Here is an 11,853-nt window from a genome sequence, read left to right as displayed (position 1 = left end):
TTGGAGACGGGCAGACGAGAGAGTGGCAAGCCGCCCAACCTGTGTGTGGGCCGGCCGCCAACGGTTCTCGTGAAGTGCCGGGCTGACGGACCATACGGATACTCTGGGGTCTATCAGCAGCACTTTTTGGTCTTGTGTCCTCATAGTACGACGCTATTGATACTCTCTCAGGGTTTTGGACCCATGGTGAAGCTGTTGCCGGCCACTTGGGCCAGCCAGACGGTGTTGTGACGGGAAAAGGTATCTGTCAAGCAATCGAAACCAAACCCACTCGCGTACGCCAAGGCCCACCGATACTCTAAGTTGACGGGGTCAAGATACCGGTTGGGTTAATCAGAAAAGTATACCTAGTCTTGGGAACCCTTTGATTGTTGCTCGGTGTGCTTGCGATAAGGAATGCAATTTTTTTTTATTTTCTGCATTTTGACAGTAGCTGGACAGGGATAGTCGCCGCACCCAACGGCACAGACTCTCGATCAGAGCCGGGCCAAGACCTTTAGCTCTCGACGTGAGTGGCAAAGCTAACGGCGTGCTTCCGGTTCTGGAAGGTTGATGGAACGATGGGTACTTGCAGTGGAGTCGACTGAGATTGGAGAGACGGGACTGGACGTGGGAGAGATGGTCTAGCAAAAGGGCAGGGCTAGCGTGTGGGTGCGAAAAGGTTGCCGGGTTCGTTGGAAAAACAATTGGCGGCCCTGGCAAGGATCGAGACTGGCCGAACTCGTGGGCGAGACGCGTCGGCCGAGTCCACGCACGAATCATGGCCCTGGAACCATCTCATGATGAGATCTGCTCGTTTCTTCTGCTGTCATGTATCACGGCCAAGCACTAGCAGCGGCCAGCGGATATGTACTCCGTAGACTCGTAGATACTCGGACAAAGTACGGAGCACCGTCATCTAAAGGATTTGAGACTCCGGTGCCTCCAGTAATGTCGAGGCAGTGGGTTCCTGGGGATCGCGTTCGGTGTCTTTGACTAAGATCATTAAGGGGTTTCTGATAGGCTCAAGACCGGGCCTGTTTCTGTACGATGGAAAGGTGTGTGGCAGATCCTTCCGCTCTGCTGGGCGCAGACATGGCCAAGGGGCCGACGCCCAAGACCCTAAGAGGCGCACGAAGTGACCCCCAAGCTTGTCAGAGAGACACGGAGACATGCAGAGAATCGGGACTGGCTGGCGATAGCTGCATCAGCCGCCGCGGCGCCACAAGCCATGGATCGAAAGAGCCGCTAGAGGCCGGTGAGCACACAAGCCCACGGCACAAGTTGAGATGCGAAGGCTCGACAGTTGACACCTGCTCGAGACGTACTGTCAAAGTCTCAATGTCTGACGCTTGATTGAGGCACAGGATCTTAGCCTGCTGCCAAAGAGACGCATGGCTGCTGACCTTGCAATACAGTACCGTGAGATCAACGATAAGAGCAATCCCTGCTACTTCATCCGTAGTTTTTTACCTCGAAGTTGTACGGGTGCGGATGCTCAATTGGTCTCTCAGTAATGTGCCCTTTCGCCATGCGCACTACTGGAGCAATGAGCGGAATGAAAAGCCAAGATTGGCGAGCTAGCCCTGTCATTCGTAATTGCAAGCAGTAAGCGAGCCCTATGCTTCGGATTCCTGACCCGGACCGCACTCTTGCGATTTAGTTGATAGAGCAAGTGCAAACTGTTGGAGGGTCGTAGATAGGTAGTGTCGACAGAAAGTCAATCTTGGGCTTTCTCCGGCCCTCTCTATCAGTGCCCTCAGCTCCTCGTCTGGTCCTGTGTCGTCGGACAGGGCCGAAAAGAAGGGACCTGGGGATGAACATTTGCCAGACCGTCACTGACAGACGAGAACTCCAAAGTTCCTCTTGAGCACAAGCACCAAATTGACCAACACAAAAGGGCCTGGGCCTGGGCGCATCTGGCATCCCCAGTCCGTCCCCCCCTCTCACTCCCATGCCTCAGCATCCGCATCTTAGTGCGCGCACTAAGGGTGCCAGGCGCCGGGCGGGCAGAGGATGTGCTCCACGCCACCCTGGGGAACATGAGCAAGGTTGACGGGCCTGTTAGGTTGCGGATTGCAGCCGTCGTATCTGTGTACCCAATCCAGTCAACGAGCGCGTGCGACTCGGCTGTCGAGATTGGCCCAGCACAAAAGTGCCATGCTTTTCGCTTTTCAGCTTCGGTCGGCTCCGCCATTCCAATTGAGTCTGTTGGCTGGGAACCTGGGGACTACAGCATAGCTCTGTACTCTTTACAGGCACGTGAAGTGTGTCTGATGATAAGCTTAAGGTGAGCTCCGACGACGCCAATGCGAAACTGAGCCTGGCTCACAGCTTGCCAGCCTGGCTCCTTCGCTGTCCTCCGACAGTCATCTATCTACAATTGAGTCTTTGCGCGCGCAAGACTGATCCCTCGATGCCCGTTACGGAAGAGCCAAGTGACCATTATCAGAAATAGTGATACTAACGGACTGGGAACTTGGCGTCGTGTCGCCTTCGATGCAGTATGCGAGAAAGGGATATGCCCAGCATCCCCGTCGGCTCCCGCCTTGAGAGCGGAAATGATTATCAATGGGCTGGTTAGCTGCGCAACTGGGTCAGCAAAAGACCGCGGATCCAGAGACGCTACCACGTGTGGTCTCCGCCCCCAGATCCAACATCGCGGACCGCCGCATTCGCAGAGTGGCAACGACATTACCTTACTCCGTACTCCGTAAAGATAGAGCCTTAGGAACTCGCAACTCCACTCCCGGATATTCGGATCACATTTTCGTACTCCATACACAGCAAGCACATGACGGGCGCTGGGTCTCACTCTTGACTACTGGGAAACAGAGTAAACCCTGTTTGTTCAACCGTGTCTCTACAAGTCCACGGACACAGATGCACGATCAAATTCCCACGAATTGACATCTATCCATGTTCGTACAGGTTCCATCCCCCCCCCCCCAAACCTGACCTCCTACGTACTATGATCCTTGTGAAAAACGCGTGAGTTTCATATAATGACAGCTGCCAAAGCGGATTTTCTAGCCAACATGACAGTCTTCATATGAGGATACGAAATCCCACTTGTCACTCAAGTTCAAGTAATTCTGTTCAATGATCGTTACGTCATTTTCATTCATGTAATTTATCCACTTATTTTTCTCCAGGATGTGGATGAAAAAGTCTGTATTGCTGAGATGATGCCATCACCAACCTTCTGAAAGTGCATCCTGTATGTGCGCTAGTCATACTGATCGCGAAGGAACAGGCCTCCGTCCCAAGATCCTACGAACTACTTTCTACTACATATTCCCCGGGCCGTACCGTTGAATCTACATTTGGCGAACGACGATGCCTACAACTGGTGAGTGCCGCGCAAATCACATGCAATAAAGGTTCGCTTTTGCCAAGTAGATAAGGACAACGAGATACAGTCGCTCTGATGGCACATGCAGAGTCTTATGGGAGCCGGCGATGCAGAGATTGAATTTTAGATAAGCTATTCCAAGCAGGTACCCTATTTTGAATGAGGTTTGCACCCAGAGATGGACCAGAATGATACGTGAGAGATTGCGAGACAGGCCGACTGGTATCGGCCATGGCCTTGCATCCGAGGTGACTAAATGAATGCAACAGACGAGGCGAGCAGTGGCTCATAGTAATGGTATTTGTTGGTAAGTATGTCAAAATTCGGCCAGCTACCGCCTTGATCATTATCTGGGACGACGCAGGTCGGCGTGATCCGTAAGAGACATTGAGCGCCAGGGGCCAGAGACCTCCGAGGCTGAAGTAGACGTAAAATCTATGAATAGCCGGTTCAGGCTAGCGTCATTGGCTGGAATTCTGATTCGAAGATGCTTCCAGATGAGATGTTGCAGGATGAACTTGGTCAATAAATGTCTTCAACTCCGCCTTCGTGTGCCGGCAGAAGACAAACCAGCTTTTCTCCTGATATACTAGTAGTAACTATTGTTAAAGATGGGGCATATGTCTCCTGAGCGTTGCTAAGTATTGACAGCTGCTTCACTTGCCTTTTATCAGGCGTTATTGGCGTCAATCACATTAGTAGCGGAAATTCGTGTGGTCTTGGGGAGTTCCATTAAGTACTATATTCTTATATCGGACGCTTCTTGCCTACTCGTGTATCGTTTCGAGAATCAAACCAATGGTCGTCTAACTACCGCGCCCCTAAAATCATCTTAACTACATCAGGTCAAACATCAATGAACTGTGTGACAGATCATTGCTGGTGCGCAACTGCCCTTTCACTCTTCTCCTGCACCTCTGTCTTGTAGCCCTTGAATTTCCGTGCTGGGACTTGCTTGATGAACATCTCATCGAGCTCCTCGTAAGACCGTCCAGCAACCTCGGGTTGGTAGAACCAGAGATAGACAGTGGACAGAACGGCAAGGCCGCCGAAGATGAAGGCCACCTTGGCACCGAGATTGGCTTGGTCGGGGTTGAAAAGGAAGGGGATAACAAAGGCCCACATGGTCTGGAAAGAAGGGATTAGTTTCCATATCAACCATATCAAGATTGACAATTGGCGGCAGTATTCGACTTACAAAGAGACTGTTTTGCAAAGCCAAAGCCATTGAGGCAGTCTTGGCACGGAGACGCGAAGTTGCAACCTCGGTCAAGAGAGAATAGGCCGTGGCTCCAATGGTGACGTTGTAGATATAGCAGTACACCAGCAGCAGTGCGACGGTTCCCTTCACGGCACCAGGTGTGGCAGCCACCGCAAGACCACCAGTAATCATGAGAAGGACCGTCAGGATGCACATCCCCCAAAGAGTGAGGCCGCGGCGACCAACTCGATCAATAAGGAACCATGCGGTGACGTTACCGAGCATGGACATGACCTGCTGCACGATAGCCAGTGTAAAGCTCTCTTTTGTGCTATATCCGGCCAGTTGCTGGTAGTAGGTAGAGTACGATGCAACGAAGAAGACACCTAAATAGAGTCAGTCAAGGGCAGAATTGTGAAGGGACAAGAATAACGTACCGCACAGAGCCTGGATGCTCAAAGGTGCGACGGAGATGATGGTACGGCGAAGGTTGGACTTGCGGAAGCACTCAGCAAAGCTGGCGCCGTCGGTCTCCTTGCGTACCTCAGCAAGGGTGAGAGTAATAACAGATAGGCGCTTCTCGACCTGGACCGCATCGTAGCCAAGACGGCTCAGGGATTTGGCAGCCTTCTGCATCTTGCCCTTGCTAACCAACCACCACGGTGACTCGGGCATGAAAAACAGCAAGAGGGCACCAACGCCGCTGATGCCGTATTGAGACACAAAGATTGTGCGATAAGCCCAGCGGTCGGTTCTAGTTCCAGTCTCGTTGACAACCAGACTGACGATGAATGGACCAATCGTGAAGGCGATAGCCGCAGCGGCGGTCAAGATACCGCGGAGAGCCAGGGGCGCGATCTCGCCAATATATGTCATGCTGACTGTGATGAAAGCGCCAATGGGAAATCCGGCAATAAACTTGCCCGCGAAGAAGATCTCGTTGGTGGTGCTTACTGTCTCGCAAGTGATGCCTGCAAAGATGAAGGCGTAGCTGATGAAGTAGGTCCACTTGCGGCCGATGCGGTCGGCCACCCAGCCAGCACCGAGGGATCCAACGACGGCACTGTGATGGAGAGTAACGTCAGCTCATGACGGGAAGCTATAGGAACAGTGCACATACGATGCGACAGGGGCTCCGCTGTAGGCAGATTGCCACTTTGCGGGGAGAACATAGTTGCCATTGAATTCGGAACCGAAATCCTTGCGGAACTGGGGGATTCCAATGACCGTTCCTCCCGCCTGGTTGTCAAAGCTGGTGAGGATGAGAACGTATATGGCGTAAATGCACCACACAAACGCCCACGGCTGGTTCTTGATGGCTTGTAAAACAGTTTCGTCGTGATCTTCTGCCGTCGCGGCGTGGCCAATCTCCTCCACGTGCTCGCCCTTGGCCGCGGCGATGTCGTCCTTGTCGACGATGGATGTCGGGTGCGCCTCAAGGTGTTTGTCGTCCATGATCGCCGTTCCTGTCAGCTCTGGGTGAGGAAATGGAAGTATCGAAGATGTGTGAAAACGTCGGGCCGAACAACTTAAAGTTGAGAGAAAATCTGGGGAAGCACCGACGATCTGGGGAAGTTGAGGAGTTCGAGACTGGGGAACTAGGGCAAAGTGCAACCCAGCCGGGAATGTCCCCGGTTCTTATTGTCCAAAACTTTTCAAAAGCCTTTCGGATGGAGGCAGTTGTAGGCACTTCTTCGGATCAACGTCGTCTCAATGATCGGCCGACAATAACCCATAGTCTATAGCGCAAGCCCCTTTTCTCCCTGGTGGCATTCCTCGTCAGGTCCGAGGTCAGGCGTGATGGTCCTGAAGGTAGGCCCGCCTCCTCACCCAACCATTTGGTTAACTTTTGCGGGGGAGGGGCCGGGCTGTCTGCATAGTGGGAGCCGGAGAGTGCGTTTCACTCATGGTTCTGCCATGTTGCTGGCAAGTGTTTACCAATGGAGGTTGTCAATAGCGCGGTGCGTTAGATAGCCTCTCGAGTCAGTCTATGTCCCGAAGAATAACCTGTGGGCTTTGGTTGGTTGTGGCTGAATGGCTGCTAACCCAAAGAGTGAAAGTCAGACTGAGCCATGAGATGAACTTGGACTTGGTGCCGATGCCAGTCGCCCACGCCAGTGGTGGTCAGGTTCTGGACATGGACTCTGGCCTGGGCCAAAGGTGTCATTGACCCGCCGTTTCGGTAGTGTAGTCTGGGGACCCCACAGACACGGCTATACCCCGGCTCGTGCATGAAAAAAATGCAGATGAAAGATGCGGGGGGTTGACCTGAGCATCATCAGAATCGCAGTTTGCTGCGAGTCTCTGGGGACCTAGGTGGTGGTTGTTATTATCGCTATGGAAGTTGTGCTTGTATATGCTTCTTATTTCTTGAGACGACCAACAACTACCGTATTCCAGCACCCAGTACGACGTGCTCTTGTGGTCAGCAAATCGAGAGCACAGGCGTGTTATGAACTGGTGGCAGCTCGGCATTTGCGTAAAGGAGCCTCTTCTAGCTTGGGGCCGTTCCTCGGTCTAATGGTGCCGCCAAGGAGGCAAAGGCTTTCGCAAAACCTGAACAAGGACCTTACGAGACGAAGACTATGCTAGTCCGGCCGCAGCTCATCCGTAGTTCTGCCGTTGTTGAACCATCTTCTTGCGTCCAGCTGACCTGGGCCATTGGAGTTCCAGACGCTTGTCGATTCAGCTTGTCATGAATCCTGACTCTTCCTCGGTATATCCCCGCACCGGCCCCAGAAATGGTCTCCACGCCGACATCGCCATGGGTCTGAAAAGTCCCGATTGAGCAATCAGAAGCGTCAGCCACATTCCCCTCATCTCGAGCTTCGGTGCTTTCGATTGCCCTTCTCGGGTGGTTGTCACACCGAAGCGTTTATGGATTCTATTTGGGATCGTGGCGTCTTCAAAAGCATTTCCAACGACCTGGACCTAAGCCCATGTTCTGCTGGCAACCACAGACGAAACACAAATCTCAAGTTCATTCTCAGCCCCCAATCACGCGCCTTGTCCTTCCGAGTGCTACAATAGTCTCTCCTCCCTAGTCGACTCTAAGCCATTCGCCCACCATGGCAGATGCTCCCGAGGACATGGTCGAGAGCGTGCTTCCGACGCGCTGGAACCGGGACTTTGAAAAGATTGCCAATGATCTGTGCCCGCAGCTGCAGCGATGGACACGAACACCTCAACGCGTCATCACATTCGACAAAGACGAGGGCCAATACTTTGGTGTCCGTGCCGTGCCTGCGGAATATTCCATTGACAAGTTGCCGTCCAAGACTTGGGGGAAAGGAGATGGCTTCATTCTCGACTTTGGTATTCACATGGTGGGATATCTCTCAATGAGACTAGAGTCCCGAGGCTCGCACATGGACGCCCCGTGCAGGTTGCGCCTCACATTCGGCGAATCTCCTTTGGACGTGACTCTCGGCATGGAAAATGTCAAGACATGGATCAGCACTAGCTGGCTTCCGGACGAAATCATCAATATCGACATGTGCCCTGAGGAGGTCTCTCTATCTCGACGATACTCGTTCCGCTTCCTTCGAGTTGAAGTCATCGACACCTCACCCAAATACAAGGTTACATTTTCCGAAGTCAAATGTCAATGTGTTAGCGCCATCAGCCAGAACCACGCCCTGGAGGCTCCGCAGTTCAACGATCCTCTCCTCCAGCAGATTGACCACGTTAGCATATCGACACTGAGAGATTGCATGCAAACCGTCTTTGAGGACGGACCTCGAAGGGATCGTCGGCTCTGGAGCGGAGATCTTCGTCTTCAAGCACTTGCAAACTACAGCACCTTCCGGGACTTCAATCTCGTCAAGCGCTGCATCTTCCAGTTTGCTGCCGTGGTGCGCGAAGATGACTCTGTGCCAGCTTGCATTTTTGAACAGCCTCAGCTCACGCCTTCGACCGACTACATTGTAGACTACGACGCGCTATTCGCCGCCATTACGTATGACTACGTGGTGGCATCGGGCGACAAAGCTGCGGGTCACAGCCTTTGGCCCACCGTCCTCGGCTGCGTGAAGCGGGCTCTTACGCATCTCGATGCTAACACTCACGTGTTTGATGAGTCCAAGGGTGAAGGATGGAAGTTCCTTGACTGGCAGCCTGGGCTGGAACACAGCGCAGGACTACACGGGGTTCTGCTGTATTGTCTGAAAGCAGCTAACTCCTTGGCCACGGTTCTCGGCAAGGAGGCCCCTTTTGTGGACCTCGTGGCCCAAATGACCGAAGCAGCGAAGGTGTTCCTTTCTCCAGACAATGTCTTCGTGTCTGGCCCCAAGGGACAGGTTAGCTTTGCGTCGGCGTCTTGGCTTGTTCTTGCAGAAGCATATCCTCAGGAAACCGCTAAGGCTGCCCTGATTAACACACTTGCACACCCTGATGCTCTCAAGCCCCTGACCCCTTACCTATGGCACCATGTGTGCGATGCCCTCGCTACCGTGGGCTTGTTCGATAAGTGTGTGGAGATCATGACCAGCTACTGGGGAGGTATGGTCCGCGCCGGTGCAGACACTTTTTGGGAATGCTACAACCCGGAAGACCCTCGGGCAAGTCCCTACGGAGATGCTCGAAACAACAGTTTCTGTCACGCTTGGAGCTGTACCCCGACGTACCTACTAAGGGGGAAGCTGAGAGAGTTTGTCGGCGTCAAGGAAACGAAATCGGTCACCATGGGCCACTTGGACGAACATTGGATCAAGTCACAGGTCGGGAGTCAATAAGACAGCAGTTAGTCGGTGATTAGAGTAAGTTGAGTCAAGTGATAGATGCCAGAGAAAATTGATAATCATTTCCCGAATGATATGTGCAGCTTGGCTTTTCCAATTAAGTAAGTATGTACAGGAAAATGAGATTGGCTCGTTTCTTGTCGAGCCGGGTCCTGGTTGCTTCACGTTCATGGCCTTCTCGCGCTTAAGCGGCGCCAGCAAGAGCACTGGCGGGCTTGGCACCAGGGTAGAAGGTAGTGGGGATGGCGGGAATGTCGATGGACTTGGTGATGCCGAGTCCGGCGGTGACGAGGCCGGGCATGGTGGCAGCGGAGTAGCTGGTGACGGTCTTGGTAGTAGCAGTGCTGGTGTAGGTCCCAGAGCCGGTGCGCATGCAGTGACCGGTGCCGAAGGCGTTGTTGCACTTGTCGACGATGGAAGAGCCAGACTCGGTCCAGATGTTGATACCGGACACGTCAATGTTCTCGCAGGGGACGGCGGCAGCGCAGAGGGCGACCACGGGACCGCGAGCGGCACCGTTGGCGGCGGTGCCCTTCCAGTTGGAGAAGGTCAGGTTTTTGTACTCGACACCGTTGCCGGCGACCTTGCTCTGGCCGGTCCAGGCAGAGTCGATCTTGAGGGAGTAGGCGTTGCCGTGACCGATGAAGTTCTCGAACTTGGCGTTCTGGAAGGCACCATCACCACCGTTGTTCTTGATCATGAGCATCTGGTTGGAGTTGGAGGTGTAGACGTTGCGGTAGTGGATGTCGGAGATGGCTACAAACAACTCTTGTTAGTGATTGCGTCGTAATAGAGAGATTCCTCTCGGAGCCCAGACGTACCAGTGTCAACGCCCAATGAGCCGATGCCGCAGCCACCGGACCAGTTGCAGAAGACGTTCTCGACGAGAATGTTGCTAGACTTGTTCTTGACAGTGACGCACTCGTCCTTGTTGGTGACGGCAACGTCGTGAACGTGCACGTTCTTGGCAGCCATCAAGTTGAAGCCATCAAGACCGCCCTGGTTGCCACCACGGACAATCATGTTGTAGACCTCTCCGTTGGTGACGGTGTCCATGACGAAGTGGAAAGCCGGAGAGTCAACGAGAGCAATGTCATGAACGCTGAAGTCGGTGACAGAGACGAATCTCAGGAGACGAGGTCCGTAGACACCGCTGCCCTCTGTCAAATCGTCAGTATTGTGTGGTGGCGATTGGTTTGGAGTGGGAATGTCTTACGCTTGTGGAATTCATAGCCGTAGCCCTGCATGGCACCCTTGGAGTTGCCGCTGTAGAACTCGACATCGGTTGACTTCTGGACGATGATCATGTGGCCGCCAGCAGTTCCAGTGCGGTAGATGGTACCCTCGAGGTTGATGGAAACACCAGTTCCGCCGGAGAGAGTCTGCCAAGTGCCGAGACCCCATTCACCGGCGGGGATGAGGATCTCACCTCCGGTCTTGCAGGCGTCCCAAGCGGACTTGAGGGCCGCGCCGATGTCTCCGGTGGCACCGGTCTTGGCGCCGTAGCTGGTGATGTTACATGTCTTCTTGGCGGCCTTGGTCGCGGCCTTGGTGGTAGGTCCAACGGTGCCAGACAGCTGGGCGTTGGCCAGTTCCGGGATAAGAGCGCCCAGCGCAAGGAGTGAAAAGGAAGCGAACTTCATGTTTGTTGATTTTGAAAACGAGTGAATACCGACAGAAATGTCGAGAACTAGAAGAGCAAAAAAGAAAACGAGAGACACCGGAATGGGACGACGGAATGATCAGGGAAAACAATCAGTTTGTATCTCTTTGAGAAAAAGGGCCCTGATGAGATGATAAAAGGAATCCCTTCCTCAGATCTCCCCTAACTTCCTCCACCAATGGGCCCAGCAGCCTTACCTCGAGTCCTCGACTCCTGTAGTCGATTCGCCATTTGCAGTGCCCACGCCGCTTCCGCCAGCGACCCCACGATCCGTCCCATTGTTTGTGGGAAATTGAACGGAACAGGTGCTCTGGAGAGTGGCTGTTTGACGAATCATGAAAATCGAACCCTCTGCGCCCGGGATTCTGACGCCGTGTTAATTAATTAAAAGAACAACACAGACAGTGGGCTCAAGAGCAAGCTCGCTTCACTCAAATGCCGTCCCGAATGGGTATTAGAGGTATGAAATAGAGTACTTGGTGGCGCTATCGGGGCCTGGCCGCCAGACCATTCTCTTTACCCCCGGTAGTTTTGTCAGGGGTACTGCTTGCCGGACTGCTTTACCTCAGCATCCCTACTATGCAAAAACCCAAGGTCAAATCTTCTCGATGAACCAGGGCCATCAGGGGGCGACCTGGAGCGGCGCTGGGGTGAGCTTTGGTGAAACAAAAGGAAACGGCACAGATGAGCCGCGTCATGGTTGCAGTTCGTCCCGTCGTGGTCAAAACTTCAAAGTATATTCCATTTGTCTGGCACACGCTGCCCACGGCAAGGGCCACAGACTGATTAAAAAGAGATGACCCAGCCGCATCTTCTGCCCAACAAGTTAAGAAACTGTCTCAACCATCATCCCGCATTTTGGGTATGATCATATCAAGATCTAAACTGGGGGGGCTGACGACTGATGATCTAGGCG

The 11,853-nt window shown here is 53.4% G+C and overlaps 4 protein-coding genes across 4 annotated transcripts; 2 read left to right on the top strand and 2 right to left on the bottom strand.

The window, feature by feature from the left end:
- Positions 1-2,550: 2,550 nt before the first annotated feature.
- CPAR01_13444 (uncharacterized protein) lies at positions 2,551-2,889 on the top strand (the record flags this gene model as incomplete). The annotated part of the gene is made up of 1 exon (XM_060497698.1): positions 2,551-2,889. One exon carries the CDS (start codon positions 2,551-2,553, stop codon positions 2,887-2,889), a length of 339 nt encoding a protein of 112 aa, XP_060344091.1.
- Positions 2,890-4,207: 1,318 nt separating this feature from the next.
- On the bottom strand, positions 4,208-5,990 carry CPAR01_13443 (MFS hexose transporter; the record flags this gene model as incomplete). The annotated part of the gene is made up of 4 exons (XM_060497697.1): positions 4,208-4,462; positions 4,533-4,921; positions 4,973-5,598; positions 5,656-5,990. The coding sequence occupies 4 exons, from the start codon at positions 5,988-5,990 to the stop codon at positions 4,208-4,210; spliced, it is 1,605 nt and encodes a 534-aa protein (XP_060344090.1).
- Positions 5,991-7,603: 1,613 nt separating this feature from the next.
- Positions 7,604-9,268, top strand: CPAR01_13442 (alpha-L-rhamnosidase; the record flags this gene model as incomplete). Its single annotated transcript, XM_060497696.1, has 1 exon — positions 7,604-9,268. One exon carries the CDS (start codon positions 7,604-7,606, stop codon positions 9,266-9,268), a length of 1,665 nt encoding a protein of 554 aa, XP_060344089.1.
- Positions 9,269-9,458: 190 nt separating this feature from the next.
- CPAR01_13441 (rhamnogalacturonase A precursor) lies at positions 9,459-10,917 on the bottom strand (the record flags this gene model as incomplete). Its single annotated transcript, XM_060497695.1, has 3 exons — positions 9,459-10,030; positions 10,096-10,434; positions 10,491-10,917. The coding sequence occupies 3 exons, from the start codon at positions 10,915-10,917 to the stop codon at positions 9,459-9,461; spliced, it is 1,338 nt and encodes a 445-aa protein (XP_060344088.1).
- Positions 10,918-11,853: the final 936 nt, after the last annotated feature.

Source organism: Colletotrichum paranaense (genome assembly GCF_030867605.1).
Source record: "Colletotrichum paranaense strain IMI 384185 chromosome Unknown Scaffold_12.1, whole genome shotgun sequence".
Taxonomy (NCBI): domain Eukaryota; kingdom Fungi; phylum Ascomycota; class Sordariomycetes; order Glomerellales; family Glomerellaceae; genus Colletotrichum; species Colletotrichum paranaense.
Note: the sequence above shows the minus strand (reverse complement) of the source record. Positions and strands in the feature narration are given on the sequence as shown.